General features: G+C 37.2%; 1 protein-coding gene across 1 annotated transcript; it reads left to right on the top strand.

Annotated features, from left to right (window-relative positions):
* Window positions 1-16,615: 16,615 nt before the first annotated feature.
* Window positions 16,616-17,557, top strand: LOC102924300 (olfactory receptor 9K2). Its single transcript, XM_006996614.3, has one exon. It carries the CDS (start codon window positions 16,616-16,618, stop codon window positions 17,555-17,557), a length of 942 nt encoding a protein of 313 aa, XP_006996676.3.
* The last annotated feature ends 10,087 nt before the right edge of the window (window positions 17,558-27,644 follow it).

Raw genomic sequence — 27,644 nt, 5'->3', positions numbered from 1 at the left:
ACCAAAAGACAGAGAGAGAGAGAGAGAAAGAGAGAACATCCAAATTAACAAAATCAGAAGTGAAAAGGGGGACATAACAACAGACATTGAGGAAATCCAGAGAATCATCAGGTCATACTTCAAAAATCTCTCCTCCACAAAACTGGAAAATCTAAAAGAAATGGATAATTTTCTGGATAGGTACCACATACCTAAGTTAAATCAAGGCCAGATAAACTATTTAAATAGTCCAATAACCCCTAAGGAAATAGAAACAGTCATTAAAAGTCTCCCAACCACAAAAGCCCAGGACCAGATGGTTTCAGTGCAGAATTCTACCAGATCTTCAAAGAAGAGTTAAAACCAATACTCTCTAAATTGTTCCACATAATAGAAACAGAAGGAACATTACCAAATTCCTTCCATGAGGCTACAATTACCCTGATTCCTAAACCAAACAAGGATACAACAAAGAAAGAGAACTACAGACCGATCTCCCTCATGAACATTGATGCAAAAATACTTAATAAAATACTGGCAAACAGACTCCATGAACACATCAGAACAGTTATCCACCATGATCAAGTAGGCTTCATCCCAGGGATGCAAGGGTGGTTCAACATACGAAAGTCCGTCAATGTAATACACCATATAAACAAACTCAAAGAAAAAAAAAAACACATGATCATCTCACTAGATGCAGAAAAGGCATTTGACAAAATCCAACACCCCTTCATGATAAAGGTCTTGGAGCAATCAGGAATACAGGAAATATACATAAACATAATGAAGTCAGTTTACAGCAAGCCAACAGCCAACATCAAATTAAATGGAGAGAAACTCAAAGCTATTCCACTAAAATCAGAAACGAGGCAAGGCTGTCCACTCTCCCCATACTTATTCAATATAGTACTTGAAGTTCTAGCCAGAGCAATAAGACAACATAAGGAGATTAAGGGGATCCACATTGGAAAGGAAGAAGTCAAGCTTTCCCTATTTGTAGATGACATGATAGTATACTTGAGTGACCCCAAAGATTCAACCAAGGAACTGATACAGCTTATAAACACCTTCAGCAACATAGCAGGATACAAGATCAACTAAAAAAAAATCAGTAGCCTTCCTATATATAATTGACAAACAGGCTGAGAAGAAAATCAGAGATACATCACCCTTTACAATAGCCACAAATGATATCAAATATCACTTGGGGTAACACTAACCAAGCAAGTGAAGAACATCTATGACAATAACTTTAAGTCCCTGAAAAAAGAAATTGAAGAAGATGTCAGAAAATGGAAAGATCTCCCATGCTCATGGATAGGCAGGACTAACATAGTAAAAATGGCAATTTTACCAAAAGCAATCTACAGATCCAATGCAATCCTCATCAAAATCGCAACACAATTCTTCACAGACCTTGAAAGAATAATACTCAACTTCATATGGAAAAACAAAAAATCAGGATAGCCAAAAGAATCCTGTACAATAAAACAACCTCTGGAGGCATCATGATCCCTGACTTCAAGCTCTACTATAGAGCTACAGTAATAAAAACAGCTTGGTACTGGCATAAAAACTGACATGTTGACCAATGGAATGGAATTGAAGACCCTGACATTAATCCGTACACCTATGAACATATGATTTTTGACAAAGAAGCCAAAAGTGTACAATGGAAAAATGAAAGCATCTTCAACAAATGGTGCTGGCATAACTAGATATCAACGTGTAGAAGGCTACAAATAGATCCATATCTATCACCGTGCACAAAACTTAAGTCCAAGTGGATCAAAGACCTCAACATAAATCCAGCTACTCTGACATCTACATAAGAATTCCACTCAACTCAAAGCAGACTGAGCAGAGACCAGAGACTGCAAGTACATTTTATGCTCTAACATGTTAGATTCAAAAAGACAAGCAGCCATTGTCTATCCAGAGTAAGCTACAAGAGACAACTGGAAGGAAATAAGAATCCATTTATATTTTTAAAATTATTTTGATTCTTCTATTAATTTTGTTGTAGGTTTCAATTTCTTTGATTTGGCTTTATGATTGATTTTTTTCTTTCTCCATGCTGACTTTATTGTTTTTGCCCTAAATATTATCTCTTCTTCCCCTCTCCCATATACTTTTCCTCTCATTCTTATGTTCCTCTAATTTCTTTACCCTTCCTCACCACCCTTTCCTTTTTACTTCTTAATTATCAATAGTTTTAGCATTCATAATTTAAAAACTCTATCTGTATCCCAGATTCTTTCTTTTCAGATTTATTGAGAGTATAAACTATTGGCAGGAAAATGGTGGAACTAGAAGATAGTCACGTAAAGGGAAACAAACAGACACATAAAAATAACAAAATCTGTGTCTAAAAAATCTGCAACATGAAAACAGAATGGTTGTTTAGGAAGAGGAAATAGACCAGTGGGGTGAACAAGAAAGAATAATGTGGGGAAATGAATTTCACCAAAGTTTATAATAGATGCATGAAAATTTTATATTGAAATCTTTAATTTGTACAACAAATATATATTATAAAAGTTTAAAATATTATTTCACTTACAAAAAAAGATAATCAACAAAGATTAAATAGATAAAATAGAAGAATCTTATTTTCTAATATAAACTTAGTCTGTGTTTTTTTTTTCATTATGGAACTGAAACTATTAATATTAGAGGTATTATGGGAGAACGTATATTAACTCCTATCATTTTGTTGATTTTGTGATTTTTACTCAGATCCCTTTGATTACCTGTCTTGATATTGTTTATCTGTTGCTCTGTGACCTCTTGGATGTGTTTATTCTTATCTTCATATAGAAGTATTCCTTCTGGCTACTCTATAAAGATAGCTTATTTGTTGTAAATTCCCTTGACCTCTTTTTGATATTTATATTTATATTTTTTCTCTAATTTTAATAGTATCTTAATAGATACTTTTGCTGTGTATAATAGTCTGAGTTGATAACTATTGTCTTTCATGACTTAGGCCCTTTCTAGGCCCTTTTGCCTTAAAAGTTTTCTGCTGAATAATCATTAATTATTCTGATGGGCCTGTTTTTAATAAGTGTCTTGATCTTTCTCTCTTGCAGCTTTCAATAGCCTTTCTTTATTTTGTGTTTTTAATGTTTTAATTACATTATGTCACATGGAGTTTCTTTCCTGGTCTCATCTATATAGTGTTATGAAGGTGTTTTTGCCACTCTGGGCATCTCTTTCTCTAGGTTTGGGAAATTTTATTCTATGATTTTATTAAAACTATTACTATTAAACTATCAAATACATTACTACATGCTTTGTATGTAGTAATCTTCTCCTGCTGTACTTATAATTCAAAGGTGAGGTCTTTTTATGAAAGCCAAATAATTTCTTTTATGATCTTGTATATTAAGAAAAACAAAAATCATGAAATTAATAGATAAATGAATGGAGCTGGAAACAATAATTCTTAGTGAGGTCTTCAAGACCCAGAAAGACAACACATCTCATTTTTTTATTTGTGAAAGTTAGCTTTGAATCTTTAGATAGTTTTGTTTTATTTGGCATACCCATCAAGACTGGGAAAAGAGTAAGTGGGTATAGCTAGGATGACACTCAAGGGAGGTAAGATAGAAAACAGTGGAAATAAAGGGTAAAAAACAGAATAAGGGAATAGAAAGTGTTAAAGGGGGAGGGGATAGAAGGGTAGGGTAGAAGAGGGAATACAGGAAGGGACAACTACCACTAAAGTCCTTTCAAAAAATAAGAAATTCTACTACTATAGAGTGACCTAAAATATATACATACATATATAGAAATATCATAATGCCAGAAAGGGGTTATGTCTTAAGAATTCTTGGCCAGAGAGGTCCCAAAGGCCCCTAAACATTACAGACTATTGCTAATGCTCTTGGTTCCATTTCATAACTTGACAGTAAGACCCTATCACTGAAGAGAGTACATACTTGAGTCATAAAACATCTAGAAATAAAACTGGCACAACCATGGAAACTTCATCCCTTTTATCTGGCTTTCATTGTGCCAAAAGGTGCTATGCATTTTACCAAGGGAGAGACTGTTTATTACTCTTATACATCTGTGAACCCTGTGAATTTTCAGATTAGATTTAAGACCTGGCCCACAAGATGAAATCCATACCTGGCATCATGATCAGGCCAAGAATCTGTGCCTAGAAAAGTCATATGCTCTAAGGAAGAACCTGGTACAATTATTCTGCTGAATGAACACAATATTAAACCAAGACCTAGTGTCTTACTGTTATACCCATAAATTAGTGTCAGGAAAATGAAACCAGTTGCATAGAAAAGCTAGTGCACTTAGCCGGGCGGTGGTGGCACACGCCTTTAGTCCCAGCACTCGGGAGGCAGAGCCAGGCGGATCTCTGTGAGTTCGAGGCCAGCCTGGTCTCCAAAGTGAGTTCCAGGAATGGTGCAAAACTGCACAGAGAAACCCTGTCTCGAAAAACCAAAAAAAAAAAAAAAAAAAAAAAAAAAGAAAAGAAAAGCTAGTGCACATTTGGCAAATAGGACTTCATGAAATTAAAAAGCTTCTACAAAGTGCATAAAACAACCAAGTGAACAGACAGCTATAGAGTGGTAGAAATTCTTTGACATCTACACATCTGACAGAGAGTTTATATCTAGTCTATGCAAAAATAAAAAATAATTAACCCCTTTGAGATATCAAAAAACATAGCCACTAAGTGGGATAATAAAAAGAACAGACATCTCAAGATATGAAGTGCAGATGGTCAAAAACATATGAAAAAATATTTTAACCACACTAGCTGTAATGGTTTCTATTAATTCCCAACTTAGATCTATAATCAACTATAAGTCAAGCCATGTGCATTCCAGTAACTGATTATCTAGATTAAGACAGTCTATGAAAGAGGGACTATTTAGATTATAATTATTAAGATAAGAAGATCCACCTTACTGCAGTAGCAGTACCCCATGGTCTGAGATCTTTTTCTGAATAAAAAGGGGAAAGAAAGCTACTGATAACAATAATCTTTCTCTGCTTTTTGACTGTGGATGCAATGTTCCTAATAACCTCTAGCTCCTGCTATCATTCCTTTTTACCAAAGGTATAATTTTAACTTTGAAATGTGAGCTAAAGTAAACCAATCTTTTCTAGCATTGCTTTTGCCGAGAAATTTTATCACAGCAATAATTGTTTTTTTAGTTCAACATCCATCAGAGAAATGCAAACTGCAAGAGATTTTATCTGATCCTATTTAGACAGGAAAACAAATATGAGATGGCAATGTCTTATGTTAGGCAGGGTTACCTTGTCTCAAGAAATAATTTAGAGCTGTCTCTAGGACCTAGGCCTCCAGGGCCACAACCTATGCCCCCTACCCCCACCTATCACTACCCCAGGTGCAGGCCAGCTCCTGTGGGCAGGCATCCCCACCAAACCCCCCCCATTGGACCCTGCAATTTATAAGACCCACTCCCTGTCCTAAACCTACCCTTCCTCCTGCAACCTCAGTGGCTCCCTGAGACACAGAATCTGTCAGCTCTAATTAAATCAAGAGCTCCTCCAATTGGACCAAGAATGCTGATTGGACCAAGAGTGGCTCCCTGAGACATAAACACAGCCAGCACAGATTGGACCAAGAGCAACTTCCTCAGACACAGACTCCTCCAATTGGAGGAAGAGATGAGTAGATGCCAGTGCAAAAATAATACAACAACATAAAGAGTAGTATGGTACAACCAGAACCTAGCGGTTTTTCAACAGCATGGCCTAAACATCACAGCATAGAAGAAGCAGAAGAAAGCGACCTTAAAAATAACTTTAGATCCCAGCATTCAGGAGACAGAGCCAGGCAGATCTCTGTGAGTTTGAGGCCAGCATGGTCTACAGAGTGAGATCCAGGACAGGCACCAAAACTACACAGAGAAACCCTGTTTTGAAAAACAAAACAAAACAAAACTTTATCCAGATGATAGAGGCCTTTAAAGAGGAAATGAAAAATTCCCTTAAAAAATTAAGGAAAGACAAACAAAAAAAATTGGAAGAAGTCAATAAATACTTTGAAGAAATCCAAGAAAAAAAACAATCAAACAGGCAAAGGAAACAGTTCAAGACCTAAAAATTGAAATAGAAGCAATGAAGAAGACACAAACTGAGGGAATAATAGAAATGAAAAATCTGAGTAAATGAACAGGAACTTCAGATGCAAGCATAACCAACAGAATACAAGAAATAGAAGAGAAAATCTCTGGAGTGGAGGATATGATAGAGGAAATAGATTCATCAATCAAAGAAAACACTAAAGCCAAAAAAGTCATAACACAAAATGTCCAGGAAATCTGGGACACCATGAGTAAGCAAAACCTAAGAATAATAGAGATAGAAGGAGGAGGAGAATACCAACACAAAGGCACAGAAAATATATTCAACAAAATCATAAGAGAAAACTTTCCCAATCTAAAGAAAGAAATGCCTATGAAGATACAAGAAGTTTATAGAACACCAAATAGACTGGACTCCCAAAAAAGTCCCCTTGCCACATAATCAAACCACTAAACATACAGAATAAAGAAAAAAAATTAAGAGCAGCAAAAGAAAAAGGCCAAATGACTTATAAAGGCGGACCCATCAGAATAACACTCAATTCCTTAATGGAGTCTCTAAAAGCCAGAAGGTCCTGGATAGATGTTTTACAGACACTAAGAGACCACGGATGCCAGCCCAAACTACTATACCCAGCAAAACTTTCAATCACTATAGATGGAGTACACAAAATATTCCAAGACAAAACTAGATTTAAACAATACCTATCTACACATCCAGCCCTACAGAAATCATTAGAAAGAAAACTCCAGCCTAAGGAAGCTAGATGTACCCATGAAAACACTGGCAATAGATAATCCCACTGCAGCAAATCTCAAATAAGGGAAATACGCACACACAATACCATCAAAGAAATAACAGGAGTTAACAATCATTGGTCATTAATATCACTCAATATCAATGGACTCAATTTGCCTATAAAAAGACAAAGGCTTTTTGGAATGGATACGAAAACAGGATCCATCCTTCTGCTGCATATAAGAAACACACCTCAACTTCTAAGACAGATACTACTGAAGACTAAAGGGTTGGGGAAAGGCTTTCCAATCAAATGGACTTAAGAAGCAAGTTGGTGTAGCTATCCTAATATCTAACAAAATAGACTTCAAACTAAAATAAATCAAAAGAGATTGGGAAGGACATTACATATTTATCACAGGAAAAATCCATCAAAATGAAGTCTCAATTCTGAACATTTATGCCCCAAATACAAGGACATCCACATATGTAAAAGAAACATTGCTAAAGCTTAAATTGCACATCAAACCCCACACACTAATAGTAGGAGACTTCAGCATCCCACTCTCACCAATGGACCAGTCTGCCAGACAGAAACTTAACAGAGAAATAAGAGATCTAACAGATGTTATGACTCAAATGGACTTAATAGATATCTACAGATCATTCCACCACAACACCAAAGAATATACATTCTTCTCAGCACTCCATGGAACCTTCTCTAAACTTGATCACATACTCAGTCACAAAGCAAATCTCCCCAGATACAAAACAATTGGGATAACATCCTGTATTTTATCAGACCATCATGGCTTAAAGTTAGATTTCAACAACAACGCAAATTATAGAAAGCCTACAAACTCATGGAAAATGAATAATGCTCAACTGAATCACCAATGGGTCAAGGAAGAAATGAAGCAAGAAATTAAAGACTTTCTAGAGATCAATGAAAATGAATGTACAACATACCCAAACTTATGGGACATAGCACAAAATGCCCACATAAAGAAGTTGGAGAAATCTCACACTAGCGACTTAACAGCACACTTGAAATCTCTAGAACAAAAAGAAGCAAACTCACCCAGGAGGTATAGACAACAGGAAATAATCTAATTGAGAGCTGAAATCAATAATAGAAACAAAGAGAACAATACAAAGAATCAATGAAACAAAAAGTTGGTTCACTGAGAAAATTAACAAGATAGACAAGCCCTTATCCAAACTAACCAAAAGGCAGAGAAAAAAAATATCCAAATTAACAAAATCAGAAATTGAAAGGGAGACATAACAACAAATAATGAGGAAAACAATCCAGAGAATCATCAGGTCATACTTCAAAAACCTGTGGTGATACATTGTGTATCCAATAAAGCTAGCCTAAGGATCAGAGGTCAGAGCCAGTCACTAGATTAAACACAGAAGCCAGGTGGTGGTGATACACACCTTTAATCCTAGCACTCAGGAGGCAGAGATCCATCTATATCTTTGTAAGGCATATACAGCGTGAGGAGACAGGAACTAGAGGGCCTTTTGGTTGAAGCCTTTCGGCTGAGAGCTTTTTCAGTTGAGGATTCAAAGGCATTCGGTCAGAGGAGTCATAGAGTTGACAAGGTGAGAAGTTTCTCTAGTGACTTGTTCAAAAGAACAAAAGAGAGACAAAAGTATCTGGCTCCGGATTTTTTATTATAAGACAATTTAGGATTTGTGCAACATCTGTATTTACAAAATTGGAAAATCTAAAAGAAATGGATAATTTTCTGGATAGGTACCACATACTAAAATTAATCAAGATGAGATAAACAATTTAAAGCAACCTATAACACCTAAGGAAATAAAAAAAAAAGTCATTAAAATTCTCCCGATTTAAAAAAAAAAAAGCCCAGGAACAGATGGTTTCAGCACAGAATTCTACCAGAATTTCAAAGAAGAGCTAGTACCAATCTCTTCGAACTGTTTTGAACAATAAAAACAGAAGGAACACTGCCAAACTTTTTATGAGGCTACGTTTACCCTGATACCCAAACCACACAAAGATGCAACAAAGAAAGAGAATTACAGACCAATCTCCCTCATCAACATTGATGTAAAAATACTCATTAAAATACTGGCAAACCAAATCCAAGAACACATTAAAAAAATTATCCACCACGATCAAGTAGGCTTCATCCCAGAGATGCATGGATGGCTCAACATATGAAAATCTGTCAATGTAATCCACCATATAAACAAACTGAAAGAGAAAAAACCCACAGGATCATCTCATTAGATGCTGAAAAAGCCTTTGACAAAATCCAACATCCCTTCATGATAAAGGTTCTAGAGAGATCAGAAATACAAGGAACATTCCTAAACATAATAAAGGCAATTTACAGCAAGCCAACAGCCAACATCAAATTAAATGGAGAAAAACTCAAAGCTATTCCACTAAAATCAGGAACAAGACAAGGCTGTCCACTCTCCCCATACTTATTCAATATAGTACTTGAAGTTTTAGCTAGAGCAATAAGACAACAAAAGGAGATCAAGGGGATACAAATTAAAAAGGAAGAAGTCAAACTTTCACTATTTTCAGAGGATATAATAGTATATATGAGTGACCCCAAAAATTCTACCTGGGAACTTCAGCACCTTCAGCAATGTGGCAGGATACAAGATTAACTCAAAAAAATCAGTAGCTCTCTTACATACAAATGATAAATGGACCGAGAAAGAAATCAGAGGAACATCACCTTCACAATAGCCACAAATAAAATAAAATACCTTGGGGTGCAGTGGGATAATGCTTTTGTATACTGGTTTAATAAAACACTGATTGGCCAGTAGTCAGGCAGGAAGTATAGGTGGGATAAGCAGACAAGGAATGCTAGGAAGAGGAAGAGCAGAGTGAGGAGATGCCAGCCCCGCTGTCCAGGGAGCAGCATGTAAGGGCACATAGGTAAAGCCACAGAATACGTGGTGACATATAGATTAACAGAAATGGGCTAAGTTTAAGTGGAAGAGCTAGTCAATAGTTAGCCTGAGCTAATGGCTGAGCAGTTTTAATTAATATAAGTCTCTGTGTTTACTTGAGTCTGAGCAGCTGTGCATTGGGATAACTCTAAGCAAGTGAAAGACTTGTATGACAATAATTTTAAGTCTTTGAAGAAAGAAATTGAAGAAGATATCAGAAAATGGAAATATCTCTCATGCTCATGGATAAGTAGGGATTAACATAGTAAAAATGGCAATCTTACCAAAAGCAATCTACAGATTCAATGGAATCCTCTAAAAATCCCAACACAATTCTTCACAGACATTGAAAGAACAATGTTCAATTTCAAATGGAAAAACAAAAAACTTAGGATAGCGAAAACAATTCTGTACAATAAAGTAACCTCTGGAGGCATCATCATTCTTAAACTAGAGCTCTGCTATAGAGTTATAGTAGTAAAACCAACTTGTTACTGGCATAAAAATTGACATGTGGACCAATGGAATTGAACTGAAAATGCTGACATTAATCTGCATACATATGAACACCTGATTTTTGACAAAGAAGCCAAGACTGTACAATGAAAAAAAGAAAGCATCTTCAACAAATGGTGCTGGCATAACTGGATGTCAACGTAGAAGATTGCAAATAGATCCATATCTGTCACCATGCACAAAACTCAAGTCCAAGTGGATCAAAGACCTGAACATAAATCCAGTTACATTGAACCTGATAGAAGAGAAAGTAGGAAGCAGCCTTGAACACATTGGCACAGGAGACCACTTCTTAAACATAACACCCAGTAGCACAGACATTGAGAGTAAAAATTAAAAATGGGACCTCCTGAAACTGAGAAGTTTTGTAGAGCAAAGGACATGGTAAATAAGACAAAACAATAGTCTACAGGATGGGAAAACATCCTCAACAACCCCACATCTGGTGGAGGGCTGATCTCCAAAATATATAAAGAACTCAAGAAACTAGTCATCAAAATACCAAACAATCCAAATTGAAAAATGGGGTATATATCTAAATAGAGAATTCTCAACAGAAGAATCTCAAATGGCTGAAAGAGTCATTAGGGAAATGAAAATCAAAACGACACTGAGATATCACCTTATACCTGTCAGAATGGCTAAGATCAAAAACACTGATGACATCTTATGTTGAGAAAATGTGGAGCAAGGGGAACACTCCTTCACTGTTAATGGGAGTGCAAACTTGTACAGCCACTTTGGAAATCAGTAGAGCAGTTTCTCAGAAAATTGGAAATCAATCTACCTGAAGACCCAGTGATACCACTCTTGGGCATATACCCAAGGAATGCTCAATCCTACCAAAAGGACACTTGCTCAACTATGTTCATAGCAGCATTATTCATAATAGCCAGAACCTGGAAACAACCTAGATGTCCCTCAACTGAAGAATGAATAAAGAAAATGTGGTACATATACACAATGGAGTACTACTCAGCAGTAAAAAATAATAATATCATGAAATTTGCAGGCAAATGGATGGTACTAGAAAATATCATCTTGAGTGAGGTAGCCCAGACTCAGAAAGACAAACATGGGAAGTACTCACTCACTCATTAAGTGGATACTAGATGTAAAGCAAAGGATAACCAGACTACAACCCACAGCTCCAGAGAAGCTAGGTAACAAGGAAGACTCTAAGAGAGATGCATGGATCACCCTGGGAAGGGGAAATAGATGATACCCCCTGAGTAAACTGGGAGTGAGGGGGTGGGCAATTGAGGGTAGAGGATGGGAGATGAGAACATAAGGGAAGAGGATGATTAACCTGGAACAGGGATAGAGTGGGAGAGCAATGGAAGAGATATCATGATGGAGACATCATGGGTATAGGAAGAAACCTGGTGCTAGGGATGTTCCCAGGAATCCACAAGCATGACCCCAGCTTAGACTACTAACAACAGTGAAGAGGGTGCCTGAGCTAGTCTACCCCAGTAATAAGATTGGTGAATACCTTAACTATCATCATAGAGCCTTCATCCAGTAACTGATGGAAACAGATGTAGAGAGCCGGCACAAGCATCAGGCTAAGCTCCAGAAGTCCAGTTGAAGAAAAGGGAAGAGGGATTCTATTAGCAAGAGGCATCAAGATCATGATGGGGAAACATACAGATATAAAGGAACCAAGCTAGTGGGAACTCATGAAATTTAAACCAAGAGCTGTGGAGCCTGCATGTGACTGGACTAGGTCCTCTGCATAAGTGAGACAGTTGTATAGCTTGGTCTGTTTAAGGCCCCCCCTGGCAGTGGGAACAGGATCTATACCTGTTGCATGAACTGACTTTTTGGAGCCCATTACCTAAGGTGGGGGACATCTTGCACAGCTTTGATGAAGGAGGATAGGCTTGGACCTGCCTCAACTGAATGTACCAGGCTTTACTGACTCCCCATGGCGGGCCTTATCTTTTTGGAGGAGGGGCTAGGGAGTGGTCTGGGGGAGAAGGCTGGGGGGTGGGGTGGGAGGAGGAGTGAGAGGGGGATCTGTGATTGGTATTTAAAATGAACAAAATTTTCTTAATAAAAAATAAAGTAAAAAATAAAAAAAGAAAGAATTTAGAGAGTGATTGAAGACACCAGATGTCAACTTATGGCCTTTGTATGTGAAGGAGCTTTTGACTAGCTGCACATGTTAGGACTCCCTGAGTACCAATATGTTCTCCAGTTTGCTTATTCATTTTTATGGTTTATATTTAATATATTTATGACATCTAGATTGTCCTTTAATTTTTAAAACACAAATTGTGAATTTTTTTGCCAATGCTAGAAGAGATCCTAAAATTATTTAAAATATACAATCAATGAGAAATCATTAAACTGATATGTGACAACATGATAGCCGGAGAAATACCTTTCAGGCAACTAAATTTAGAAGTACACCCAAGTTTAAATGTAGATAGCCATTATTAAATTCCACTGATAAGCTAGACAGCCTTTGTTAGATATTGTCCATACACTATTCTCTATTTTTATATATTTTATCATCAATTTTTATCACAAGATATAATTGAAAACAGGGAGACATTTTAGTGAATGGAATTCCAGAATAGGACAGAAATTAGTTTTGTGTGTCTGATCAAGATTTTGTTACTTTATTATCTGTTTTCCCTTCTTATAAAAACTTACGTCATAAAGGTAAACTGAAAACATTTCCTTTTCTTTGTAGAATTTCCTTCCAGAAGATCCTGTTTGTCAGCCTAAAAGGATTCACAGAAGGAAAGATAAAATTCTGTATTTTACATCTGATACAAATTTTGTATTACCTAATCTTCTAGATCTTCTGTACTCCTCTTAACTTTTTGTTCTAGATCACAGATGTTTTAATAATTGACCTAATTCCTTCTCTCTCCGGAGTTCTGTCTCCCAGAGGGTGAGAGAAATCTTACCGTTGTAATTGTTTGAAAACATTGCCCTGTTATTCCAAGTCCAAAGCCCTCATGAATAACTGTGCTTTATGTTTGGGCAGACTTATTAGAGAAACCATATGATCAGGGCCTTTACTTATCTACACATGATAGCCAATCTCCCTTCCTTATAAGTGTGCAATAATCCAAAGATGCAGGGGAGGCTGCATTGCCTTCTGCAGTTTCATAACACAATTCTCCGGATTGCCTCAACTCTGACAGAAAATTCACTTTATTCTCTTCTGAAATAGACCTCAGAAATTTTTCAAGAATTCAACAGCTAAAGGGCAGTTTAGTTCATAAAGTTACAAGGAACATACGTGACCTTTTTTCTCTGAGAAGGTGCTACTCTAAGAGTAGGATAATGAATATGCATTTGTAGGGTGGATTAATCTTAATCTCAAAGTAATTTTTCACAGATAATTAACTTTTTGTTTGCCATTTGTGGAACTAAAACAAGCAACATCAAAAAGGGAAGCATCATAATTCTGTTTCATCTTGAACAGAATCTGACAAACTACCACACTACACAAGGTAAAAGTAACTTTTACATTTGCAATTTGACAAATTATAAATGCCACAAACTGACTTTTGTTTGTTAGGTGCTCTGGAAAGGATCCCTTTCACAAGGTAGAATTTACTAATGTTTCTGTTGTTATAAACTATCTAATTCATAGCATAAGTTTATTGAATATTGCCCTCATTCTGAATCCTCATATCATTCAGCTATTACCAATTAGTCATAATAAATATGTGTTCCAATGATTCATTTCTATTACTAGACTCAGAAAGCCATGGTGATGGTAAATATACAGACAACACCTGAACTTGATCTCAAGAAAGCTATTGTGAAAGAGGGAGTAATATTAAAATTTTAATATTAAAACACAATGTAGAATGAGCTATAGCAATAAATATTATCAATTTATAACAATAATTCTTGTAAATTAAAATAGTATTCATTCTTACCTACAGACAATATTAAAGAAAAGTGAAAAAATATATTGTTTTTTAAATTATTTTATGACTACTTCAGGCTCTTTCTCTATTTAGATATCTTACTTTTCTTTGGCCTGAGAAGTATAATCTAGATTGTAATTATCTGTATACCTAATTGCTTACTAAGTTAATGAATATTCTATTTTCAACATTTAAAATAACTATGGAAATAACATATAATGCTACTATTTTTTTTTTTTTTTTTTTTTGGTTTTTCGAGACAGGGTTTCTCTGCGTAGTTTTGCGCCTTTCCTGGAGCTCACTTGGTAGCCCAGGCTGGCCTCTAACTCACAGCGATCCGCCTGGCTCTGCCTCCCGAGTGCTGGGATTAAAGGCGTGCGCCACCACCGCCCGGCTTAATGCTACTATTTTTATACTCATATTTTATTCTCAGTTAGAGTAAATAAATTTCTTAAAGTGGTCTTCACTTTCTATAAACTTTTAATAGTTTCAGTGATTCCTGTACTTAATTTAGAATGGCTTATCACAAGGAGCTGTGTACATGTTATGAATTGTTTTGTTGTTTCTTAGGAATACTGAAAAGTCTGATGGAAGAAATAACAGTTATCATTTATGGAATACTTTTCTATAATTTGTCAATGTGATTTATCTACCTATGTCATTCTATGTCCACAAAAGGACTTATCTTCCCTTTACATACAAAGACTCTGTGGCCCAAGGAATTTGCCCAAGGTTCCAGCTAAAAAGAAGGAGAAACTGATCCAGAACCTACATGTATTTCACACAAAAGCCCATGTTATTCACTGTGATATTACACAGACTTCTATTTTCTCCAAGTCTACATATTCAATAATCATTCATAATATGTCTATATGATTCATATTTACTAATTAGTTCCCATTTCCCAGATGCTATATATTATACTTACAATATATGGAGTAAGAGTCATAGGGGGTCTTAAGGAGGTTACTGTTAGGTGAGAAAAATATGAATAATTTTAGAAAACACATTTTGACCTCAAATGAAGAATTAGGGAAATTCATATTAAGGATAAGTAAGTTTAACTTAATATTCAAAAACATGGAGCCAGGTAATTAATTATGAGAAAGCATTCATCAAAATACAAGTACAGTATACTCTAAGTCCTAAGAATGACCAATAACATGGATTCTGCGGCTATATTTTTTCATGTCAAATTACAGTTCTGACCACAGTAGATGAATTTCAAGATTTAATATGTTTTGTACCTCATTTGTAAACATGAAATATATATTATCTTCTAATTTTATTGCCTAATAGATTAAAGGAATATGAGTGAAGCATTTAGGAAAATGTCTGACATAATAAAATGTTACATTAATTTTTGTAATAATTTTAATTACCCAACTAAAAAATGCAAAGTCCAAACTGAAAAAGGGGTAGATTGCTTTATTAATAGAAGAATATAAAAAATCTACTTGAGGTCTCTAAGAAATGAACTAGCATTATTTGTATACAGGGAAATAAAAAAGGCAAATAATCACTCACATTTATGCATCATTTTTTCTATTTTAAATCCTAAAGTACTATGTATATATGCTATAGGCCCCTTTTTATCTTGGAATCACAAAATACAGGAAAAAATCTTAATTAAAATATTTGTTGAGCCTGGAGACACAAATCAAGGGGCAGAGGTAAGATAAGCACAAGGTTTTCTAGACTCTACAGCAGATTCAAGAGAAGAGTAAGAAATTAGCAAGATCTCAATACAAAATGCAAATAAAATGGGAAGGCATTGGCCTTCCTGGTAGAGTGCATATGGATTACCGATGAGATGCTAAGATCAAATTCCAATAACATTAAAAAAATGTACTAGTCTTTCTTCTGGTAGACAAATTATAGGATATGTGTTAAACATTTCTACAAATATATTTGTAACTACTATTTATTTTTAGGACCCCAAATGGACAATGGATAGTGCACGCTATTAAAAAAATAAATCACATTTTTGATATCTACTGAAACTCTTAAGTTAAAACTCCAAGCTTTTCCAAATTTAAATATTAAAGCCCACAATATCTCTAAAACAACACTTAAACTTCTTCCTGAATGCCACTTCTTAAAATATGGGTACTTTCATCTCAATATTACTTCATAATATTGAAGTCAGTATGTAAATAGGAAGGAAAACATATAGAACAGTGATAATGAAAACACAAAAGTCACCAAATGCACAGGGTAAAGGCCTAATTCTGCCACTTTGGGAACTGGAAATAAATGTAGTACTTGGAATTCTGTATCACTTGTTTGAATTCAACTTGTCACAGTATTCCTATGAGGCTAACATTAAAAATGATAATAGAACAGTATTGTAAACCCCTGTACTTTAGCAGCTATTTGTAACACTGAAGGTCAAGCTAAGAGTGTTCATTTTGCCTTGTGCCTCTCATCAGGTCTCCTCCATGGGTGACAGGGGAACAAGCAATCACTCAGCAGTGACTGACTTCATCCTTGTAGGCTTCAGGGTCAGCCCTGAGCTCCATATCCTTCTCTTCCTGCTGTTTCTGCTTGTGTATGCCATGATCCTTCTAGGAAACATTGGGATGATGATCATTATTATGACTGATCCCCGGCTCAACACACCAATGTATTTCTTCCTAGGCAACCTCTCCTTCATCGACCTCTTCTATTCGTCTGTTATTGCACCGAAGGCTATGAGCAACTTTTGGACTGAGAGCAAGTCCATCTCATTTGCAGGCTGTGTGGCCCAGATCTTTCTCTTTGCACTCTTCATTGTGGCTGAAGGATTTCTCCTGGCAGCTATGGCTTATGACCGGTTCATTGCCATTTGCAACCCACTCCTGTACTCTGTTCACATGTCCACACGTCTCTGTGCTCAGCTGGTGGCAGGCTGTTATTTCTGTGGTTGCATCAGCTCTGTTCTCCAGACCAGCATGACATTTACTTTGTCCTTTTGTGCTTCTCGGGCTGTTGACCACTTTTACTGCGATAGTCGTCCCCTTCAGAGACTCTCCTGTTCTGACCTTTCCATACACAAAATAGTGTCTTTTACTCTAGCTGGCATCATTATCTTACCAACTGCCCTAGTCATTGTCGTTTCTTACATGTACATTGTGTCCACTGTTCTAAAGATACACTCCACAGAGGGAAGGAAGAAAGCCTTCTCCACTTGTAGCTCCCACCTGGGTGTTGTGAGTGTGCTTTATGGTGCTGTTTTCTTCATGTATCTCACCCCTGACAGATTTCCTGAACTGAGTAAACTGGCTTCCTTGTGCTACTCCCTAGTCACACCTATGCTGAACCCTCTGATTTACTCTCTGAGAAACAAAGATGTTAAAGATGCTTTAAGCAAACTTCTAGACAAGAAAAAATTCATTTTTTGATTTTTCTTCTCCTTCACCTGTAGTGTTTTGAATACTGATTTCACACTTTTTGTGGCCAACAATGAGTTTTTCTTCTAACTATTATAACAATAATATTAGTAGTCTGCCATACATGGTGCATCTTCCTGAAATACAACATATTTGCTCCTCCAGTAATTCTTAAATTCTGGGACATGTGGATGTTCTGGAAATAGCAGAAGCTTTTTATACATTATCCCTTCTTCCCATCTCTAATAACATTTTATTTCACATAATCATTGTGTGTTTCATGGTGTTTAAAATGTTTTAATCTTTATTGTATTTATTAAATAACTTTTAATCTAATTTTGACCTTATCAAATATTCTTCTGTCCCCCCTACATAGAATCTGGATAATCTACAAAGTGACAAATTTTCTTTTTTTCACTTTATTAACATATTAAGTGCTCATCAAACTTCAGCTTGATAAGTATTTTACATGTATTCTACAAGGAAGTAATACTAATAATAATGAAGAAGCTGTAACTTCACTACATACACTAACTTGAAATTTTCTTGAGAATGCCAGGCATTGTGGAGTTCTTTGGGCCACACAAAATACATTTCTGAATACAAAGAACTAACTTAGAAGATGAAGCATAGGCAAGTTTTGAGTACTCATTACCTCTGTTTGATCCTTCATAATAATGCCTTGTGTTAATTATTAATGGGGGTATTTTTAAATATATAAAGTAGATGAATCACCAAAATAGAATGTTTTCTAAAATGTACTCCTCTAGCTCTCTGTATATATTTATTTATTTGATTAATTTTTATTCAAAATATTTGAACATGTTTTGGTATCATGATAGGCATAGGAATAGATCACTTCATTCTTTAAAAAATTCACAATATAGTATATGAATCAAATCTTTGTGCAATCAATTCCATATCAAAGGTGGCGTGCCAAAGATACGCTTTGAGATCATATTGTAAGTTAACTGGGAGCTTATAGTTGGTAAACATGGATGCTTTTTTTGGTCTGTGAGGAAAATGTATTTAAAAAGAATAAGATTGAGGTAAGAATGATGTTTGGGCTAATGTTGGTGCTGTAGGCTTAAAGTTTTCTCATTTTCCCGAGGAAAAGGAACATTAAAAAAAAAAATCACAATTAGCAGATAAAAACAAAAGTTAAAAGGACAAGTCAGCCAAAACTGTGTGAAAAAGGATGCTCTTCATTTTTAAAACCAGCATCAATGTTTGTGGAGATTGTCTAAGCAGAAAAGCCAATGAGAAGAACTAAGTTAAAGATGTACCTGCCCAGTTCATCAGACCCTCTGTTTGGTCTTCAGCATCAGTAATAAAAATAAATTAAAGAGCTTTCAGTATATTAACATAAGAGAACACCTCAATTTTACAATTAGCATTTTAAATAAGATAACTAGCATTATATATATATATATATATATATATATATATATATATATATATATATATACAATTTTATAATTAACTTAATTTCACATATCAGCCACAGATTCCCCCATCCTCTCTCCTTCCACCCCCCAACCCTCCCACCCAACCCACCCCCCCATTCCCACCTCCTCCCAGGCAAGGGAGTCAGCCCAGCCTGGTAGACTCAGCCAAGGCAGGTCCAGTCCCCTCCTTCCTACACCAAGGCTGAGCAAAGTGTCCCAGCATAGGCCCCAGGCTCCAAAAAGCCAGCCCAAGCACCAAGGACAGGTCCTGGCTCCACTGCCTGGGGGCCTCCCAAACAGTTCAAGCTATCAGCTGTCCCACTTATCCAGAAGGCCCCGTCCAATTCCATGCGGGTTCCTCCGCCATTGGTTCACAGTAGCACTTCCACTAGTTTGGCTATTTGTCCCTGTGCTTCCTCCAACCATGGTCTCAACATCTCTCGCTCATACAATCCCTCCTCTCTCGAGCCGATTGTAATCCTGGAGCTCCACCTGGGGCTTGGCCGTGGATCTCTGCATCTGCTTCCATCAGACACTGGATGAGAGTTCTATCATGACAGCCAAGGTGTTCAGCCATCTGATCACCAGAGCAGGTCAGCTCAGGAACTTTCTCAACCATTGCCAGTAGTCTACAGTGGAGGTATCTATGTGGATTTCTGGGGACCTCTCTATAAGAAACTTGAAGCTCTCCTGATGTAATTAGTAACAATGCTACAATGCCATATTTTAACACATCTGTTTAAGCTTGTACTAAAAGTTCTACATGATACAATAAGATAAGAACTGGAAACAAATGTTTTGCAGACTAACTGTATAACTTAAAATTTTTATGTTGTCACCAGAGAGTAGAATTGTTTAGGGACAGATTAGGAGGTGCAGCCATGAGGGAGTAGATGTGGCCCTGTTTCAGGAATTGTGTCACTGGGAGTGGGCTTTGAGGTTTCAAAATGCTACAGCAGTCTCAGCCTTTCTCTCCCTGCTTCCTGTGGATCAGGATGTAGCTCTTAGCTTCTGATCCATTGTCGTGCTTGTCTGTTTTCCATCATGATGAGCATGGACTTACTTTCCAAAACTGTAAAGAAAGACCCCAACTAAATGTTCCTTTTATAAGAGTCATGGTGTCTCTTCACGGCAATAGAACGGTGACTAAGACAGCAATCAAATCTCCAATGTCTCGTAATGAGACTATAACTTGGATAGTGTCCTCAAAGGTGAAATAAAGTTATAGCTGGACAACAAGTGAGCCACAATTCATAGTATATCAGGATGTTTGTGGGAAGAAATTATAAGAACATAGAGAATCTCCAGAGTTTCAGGTGCATAGAGTTGAACATAGCAGACACCAAGAAAATTGCCACTTATAAACCAAGAAAAAGATCTAAGTTGAGCTCACTCTGATAGTAGCTTCATTTTGGGCATCAGCCTTCACGGCTGTAAGAAAATATTTTTGTGATAACTATTCCCAGATAGCTGCATTTTGTTATGACAGCCTGACAAAACTTATGTGATTAGATGACTAATGATAGACAAACAAATACACTTGTTTGCATACAAAATGTTGATATATGGAGAAAATTCAAGTTTCTCAGCAGTAGCAGCAACAAAACTTCCTGCAACTAATAATTAGTTATAGTAAGTTTTCTAGAACATGGTTAATATTCAAAAGTCAATTTATTTTCTATATACTATCAAAAAGAGCAATTCGACATGTAAAACATGCTGTGAAATTGAAAACACCAAGACAATAGAATAAAAATTTCCATTTCTAGTTCCTTTATGTAAACACAAATTTAACAACAATGCAGAACAAAATCCGTTTGTGAGAATTCCAGAATACAGTTAAAATGTTGTAGAAGCCCTAGGAAACCATGAAGTTAAAAGTAACTTCATCAAAACGAGTCATTTTATCTATGTGGAATATATATTCAGACTCAGATGGCTTAGCTAAGTATCTAGAGAATACCTTTATTCATGCTTTCTACTTTGCAGGAAAATATTAGACTGGATACCAGAACCAACACACTGACTTCTCAGAAGATTAAGTAAAGAATTGTTTTTTTTCCTTGAATCATTTGAATCTCAAATGAAATCAAGATAGTTTGGATGTTAAGAAACAGCTCAGAAAACAGAGTAACAGCAGTAGGGGTGGCTTTCTGCATCCACATAGCTAGGCACGGTTGGGGAAAAGCATACAGCTTGAGTTTTATATATCTGGAGATAAGGAGAGGATATAGAATTGCAGAATCCTGGTTATTTTGAAGAGTCTCAGAAAGAATGGTGTTTTATGTTGGAAGCAATGTCTGAATGTTTCTGAAATCAATGAAAAACTGAGAAAGTTGGTGTTGTAGAATTAGAGAACTTCCATTATTTCAGATACTGTCAACAGCAGGTTATTATGTGCTGCTAACAGAAGACAGAGAAATAATGCACCACACCTCTTGGTGATATTATGTACAAGGGCTTAGAGATTTCATATTCTCCTAAAAACATTTAGGAACTGGTTGGATTGATTGGGAAGTCTGTTCCTTTTACAAAGCCAGTGTATATATACCAGAGGATGCAAAAAGTTGCCATGTTGCAGAATATTTGCTTATACTATGTGAATAATGTGCCTTCTAATTGCATTAATAAAGAGCTTAATGGCCAATATTTAGGCAGGAGGAGGTTAGGCAGGACTTCTGGGGACAGCTAGGACTCTGGAAAGAAGAAAGGCAGAGTCGTCAGCCAGATGTGGAGGAAGCAGGATGGGCAGTACACTGATGAGGTAATGAGCTCGTGGAAGGACATAGATTAAAAATATGGGTTAATTTAAGTTATAAGAACTAGTTAGTAACAAGCCTAAGCTAAGGCCAAGCTTTTGTAATTAATAATAAGTCTTCGTGTCATTATTTGAAAGCTGGTGGTACCAACAAGAAAGTACTACAACAATTCCAGCACAAAATTATGAAACACACAAAGAAACAGAGGAACAAGGAACAAACATCAGGGAAAATGAAAGTAGAATAAAACAAACCAACAGAAGTAGAAGTATAAAGGGGAACAAAACAAGAAATTTAGAAATAAAAGTTACAATAACTGAAATGAAAAAAAAATCACTAGAGGAGTCAAACAATAGACTTTAACTAGGATTAAGATTTTAAAATAAAATTAAAAGATACCTTTTGCAATTATTTTGTCAGGAGAACCATTTAAAAAGTAATTAAAAAGTAAATAAAAATGTACCCCAAACTTATATGATACTATAAAAAAACCCACAAAAAATTAGCAAGAAGCTTATTTAAATAAATAAATGCCTAAATATGTAACAACTTGGAAGGGGAAACTAGACATTTAAATTCAAGGATCTGACTGCCCTCTAAATCAGGTAACCACAAAGAAATCTATCCATCATCATATAAATACAATAAAATTGTCAAAATCAAAGAAATCAGCTTTGAAAGCAGCAAAAGAAAGATAACTTGTGATACATAAAATAACTCTCAAAAGGTTATCAGTGACACACAGTTCCTGGTCTGCCCATTCCCCAGTGCTGATAAGTAAGGTCACACAAGTCCCAACTACTCAGCCTCCAGTTTCTTGTCAGTTGTCCACCACATAAAGGTAAGAACACTGAGAGGTCCAAAGCAACAACATCAGGCTTCTTGGTCTGTCTGTCTCCTGATGCTGATCCCTAAGGGGCTGCCAAACTCTACCACTATCAATACTTCCTCATTTCCCTTAGGTTTTGGAACCAACAGGCAAGTGCTGCTTGACCATCAACCCTGACTCCACATTTCTACTCAATCAACTTACTCCAAGGCACAAATCTCAAGAAAAACAGAAACAATTAAAAAATCCAACATATCTTTTCTAAAAAAATTCAACTCTCCCATAATAATAGACCCAATTATAACAACTTCAAAGGATTTCTAAACAAAAAAGTTAATAAAAGATTATGTATATTCAAGCAACTTAAAGAAGACAAAAACAGCTCTGTGTGGTCCATCTACATTACCCTGGGACTCTCCAACACACATAGCTTGGAGCCAGGATACACCTAATAATTCTGCCTCTGTTCTACATGAAGCCAGATCCTGAAGCTTACTTAATACTTTCAGAGTCAGCTCCCTTCTCTTGACTTCTATCTTATCACCCACATCACCTATTATGCCAATCTGAGACTATTTAGGATATAAATCTAAAGTTTCAAGCAGAACTTTAGTGTTGGGATAATCTTCTTGTACACTGTGTGAAGATGTGTGTCTGTTTTACCTCATCTGCCTAAGGCACCTTCTGATTGGTTTAATTAAGTGCTGAAAGACCAATAGCTAGGCAGGAGAGGATAGGCTGGATTTCTGGGTAGAGACAGAAACTCTGGAAAAGAAGAGAGGCAGGAGAGTCACCAGCCAGACATAAAGGAAGTCAAGTGAATGGTATTAAGGAGATGTAATGAGCCATGTGGCAGAACATAAATTAATATAAACTGGTTAATTTAAGTTTTAAGAGCTAGTTGGAAACAAGCCTAAGCTAAGGCTAAGCTTTCATAATTAATAAGAAGTCTACATGTCATTTGGGAGCTGGCAGTCCAAAGAAAGACTTGCTGCGTTTGACATCCAGTGTGGAGGTACATATATCCAAACATAGGGCTTGAGAAAGCTAAGAAAAGTTCTAAACATGAAGCTGGAGGTGATTCCTAGCAACTGCAGTATCTCAGGCATGCCTGGTGCTCTCAGTGTACAGAGATACAGCTCTTTTAAGAAGCCCTGCTGTGCAGCTGAGCACTTGAGTGGGATAGAAGACTAGGTAGAAATGCCTGCCATAGTGCAGGCCCAGTAACTTCCCAGAGCTGGGGTGGGTAGGTTGGGCTCCCAGCCAATGCCTGTGGGCATGAGGCTTGGCTCTCACAGAAGGGTGAGCAGCAGCTACAGCCCAGAACCATTGGGGTAGCAGGCATTTCTAAGAACTGCACTTCTGTACAGAGAAGATAATGGGCATTGATGAACCTCTAATGGAGTTTATTTTAAATGTGACAAAGCTAGCCACTGGGCAAGAAACTGTCCTGCTTTGGCTGCTGACAGTATACTGTCCAAATTGGACAAGCAGGACACAAAAGAGGTCAACTGCCAAACTTTGCCAAGACAAGGTAGGCCAGTCCTTCAAAATTCCTGCTTCACAGAAAAGTCTGTTAGATATTCTAGGTCTGTAGGTGGAAGATAGTTGGCCCCAATGTTGCAGAGGATCCTTGGGTGACTGTCCAGGCAGCCAAATGTTTCTGTCATTTCTGTAGTTTTGGAAGTTGTTTTCTCTGCACTTACTGTTACTCAGGTAATATTTATAGTTCTCAGGTTTCTGATGGGGCTGAAGAATAGATAATTGTAGTTTTACAGTTTTCCTAATTACCAAATTCAGAAAAGAAACTCCCCCAAAATATAAAGCATATAAGGTTGAGAAACATACAAGCTTAAGTTTTTAATCTAAGAAAATGTTTTAAAGTCTAAAAAGATGTTTTTAGGTTGGTAATACAAATTATGATAGGAAGTGGTTTAGGTATAAAGCTTTAGACTCATCAAGATAGGAGAGATAATAGAGTACTCTCCCTGAATTTGCCAAATACAAATGGACTGGACATTGTGAATGTAATTCTTACCTGATAGTTGTTCTTATTGTGCATAGTTTTACTGTGCTAGAATTAAAAGATTTCCTTTTTATCTAGACAAAAAGGGGGAAATATTGCAGGATATTTGATCACATTGTGAACCCCGAGTTTGTATTTGCATTAATTCAATAAAATTAGTATTGGGTCAGGAGGCAGAACCAGAAACGTGTTGACATAAAGAAATCATAAAGAGTCAGAGGGAGTCTGGAAGATGGATAGAGAGAAACACAGGATGTAGGAGGGAGGGACTTTGAGTGTGGTGGTCTATTTTGGTTTGGCAGAGAGGAATGATGCTCTCTTTCTGAGATGCTGGGTGAAGAGGGAAGGTCAGCTAGTTGCTCCTCAATTTCTCTGAGCTAGTAGGTTTTCACCCCAGCCTTTGACTCCTGAGTCTTATTGATAAATAGTACTATAGAGATTTAGTTAAAAATTACATTTGGCCGGGTGGTGGTGGCACACGCCTTTAATCCTAGCACTCGGGAGGCAGAGCCAGGTGGATCTCTGTGAGTTCGAGGCCAGCCTGGGCTACCAAGTGAGTTCCAGGAAAGGCGCAAAGCTACACAGAGAAACCCTGTCTCGAAAAACCAAAAAAAAAAAAAAAAAAAAAAAAAAAAGAAAACCTACATTTGGTGGCAATGGCAGGAAGCTGATCTGGTGAGACATGAAAGTCCCACCAGGTCTCTACCTGAGAAGTGAGCCAGTAACTGTGGAGCCATGATTACTGGCTGAAACAGCAGTAGAATCAGTCATAGCCACTGTGTTGATGGAAAAACATCAGAGGGGAATGCATGGATCTCCCTGGGAAGGAGAAAGAGAATAGATTTTGTGGGTTGATTTGGGGTGGGTGGGAATGGGAGGGATCAAGTTGGATAGGGAGGGACTGAAGGAGAGTACAGGGAGAGATGCCTGGATTTGGGGGGCATTGTGGGATGATATGGAAACGTAGTCCCTGGGACCTATGTGGATAACCCTAGCAAGGACTCCTAGTAATGGAGAATTTGGAGCCTGAACTGTCCATGTTCTGAAAGCAGGAAAGATTTTCAGTGGGGGGACTGGGACACCAATCCAACCACAAAACCTACAACCTACAATCTGTCCTTCCTGCAAAATGTACTGGGGCTATGGTGACCCAGAGCTTGTGAGAGTGACCAACCAGTGACTGGTCTAACCTGAGGTCCATGTGAGAGGGAGCCCATGCTCATTACTGTCTGGATGGCCAGGAACCAATAGCTGGATGGTCCATAAACCTAAGGTAGAACCAAACACAACTGGAAAAAAAATCAATGAAATAATTCCTAATGGTATTCTGCAATACTCATGGATCAGTGCCTAACCCAACCATCATCAGAGAGGCCTTCTCTGGCAGCTGATGGGAGCAGATGAAGAGACCAACAGGCAAACAAGTTGAGCTCGGGGAGTCCCACAGAAGTCCCACAGATGTGGGATGTCCTTCTGTATGCTGTGAACATGTGTTGCTTTTATTGGTTGATTAATAAAGCTGCTTTGGCCTATGGCAGGGCAAAATAAAGCTAGATGGGAAAGCCAAACTGAAAACCGGGAGAAAAGAAGGGTAGAGTCGAGAGAGATGTCATCCAGCCACCCAAGGAGCAAGATGCCAGCAGACCGGTAACACCATGGATACATGGCAATACCTAGATTAATAGAAATGGGTTAATTTAAGTTGTGAGTAGCTAGTAATAAGTCTGAGCCATAGGCCAAACAATTATAATTAATATTAATCTCAGAATGATTATTTTATAAGTGGCTGCAGGACCAGGGGAGACACAGAAAAGCCTCTTGCTACAAAAGGGCAAAGATTATAGGCACCAGAGGGGTCAAGGACACCAGAAAAAAAGGCCCACAGAATCAACTAAGCAGGGCTCATAAGGACTCACAGAAACTGAAGTGACAATCACAAAGATTGTATAGGTCTGAGAAAGGAACTCTGCATATATGTTATAGCTGTTACTTTGGTGTTTTGTGGGGGTGGGGCCATCTCTGCTCTTTTCTCTGATCTTGGGACCCTTTTCTCCCTACTGGGCTGCCTTGTCCAGCCTTGATGCGAGGTTTGTGCCCAGTCTTATTGCATCTTGTTATGCCATGTTATGTTGATATCCCTGGGAGGCCTGTTATTTTTGTAAGGGAAACAGAATAGCAGTGGATCTGGGGGAGAGGGGAAGTTGGTGGGAAAAGCTGAAAGGAGTAGAGTGTGAGAGGCCTGCTCCCACCTTTTTGCAGGGTTCTTATGAGAGAGGGCTAAGAAAATATTAGATAGAAGAGACACCTACTCGACGAGAAGAAAGACAGAAACACAGGATAGCTTCAGGAGGGCCTGGATCAATAAACAATGGTCTCTTCTGTTTATTCTCAAGGGAAAGCCAAGGGGTGGAGCAAAAGACCTCTCCCTTGCGAGATCAAAGCACACTGCATGGCCAAGTATAGCCCCTTCCAAACACCTGGTAACCATGCCCATGGTCAAATCATCCCTTCATGCAGCCCTGTTGGGTAAAGCAAGCTCAGATTCTCAGACCCTGAGTAAGTTCTCACTAGGAAATCTCTCTGAGTCTCCACAGTAGAGGGAAGGGAGGATGCTGTTGGGATGTATTGAATGACAGAACAATAAATAAAAGGACAAATGAAAAAGTTAAACAGAAATAAAACTCAAAATAAAAATGTCAAAAAGTCAAACAAAAAACTTTAGAATAAACACACAAGCTAAAATAATGCTGCAAATGAAAAATGCAATAAAAATGAAAATAAAAACATAATGGAGAGATGAAAAGATGGCTAAGAAGTTAGAAGCATATATTGCTGTTGGAGTGAACACAAATCCAGCTCTCAGCACCCAAGCCAAGCACCTCACACCCACCCTAGCTTCATGGGTATCTGAAGCCTCTTGCCTGTGCAGGCACTGATAGTGACACACACATATGCACATATAATTTAAAAATAATAAAATAAAGATAACACCTCAATAAAAATTCTCACCAATAGAATGGATTATGTGGAAAATAGA

Source organism: Peromyscus maniculatus, chromosome 18 (assembly GCF_049852395.1).
Source record: "Peromyscus maniculatus bairdii isolate BWxNUB_F1_BW_parent chromosome 18, HU_Pman_BW_mat_3.1, whole genome shotgun sequence".
Lineage (NCBI taxonomy): Eukaryota > Metazoa > Chordata > Mammalia > Rodentia > Cricetidae > Peromyscus > Peromyscus maniculatus.
Note: the sequence above shows the minus strand (reverse complement) of the source record. Positions and strands in the feature narration are given on the sequence as shown.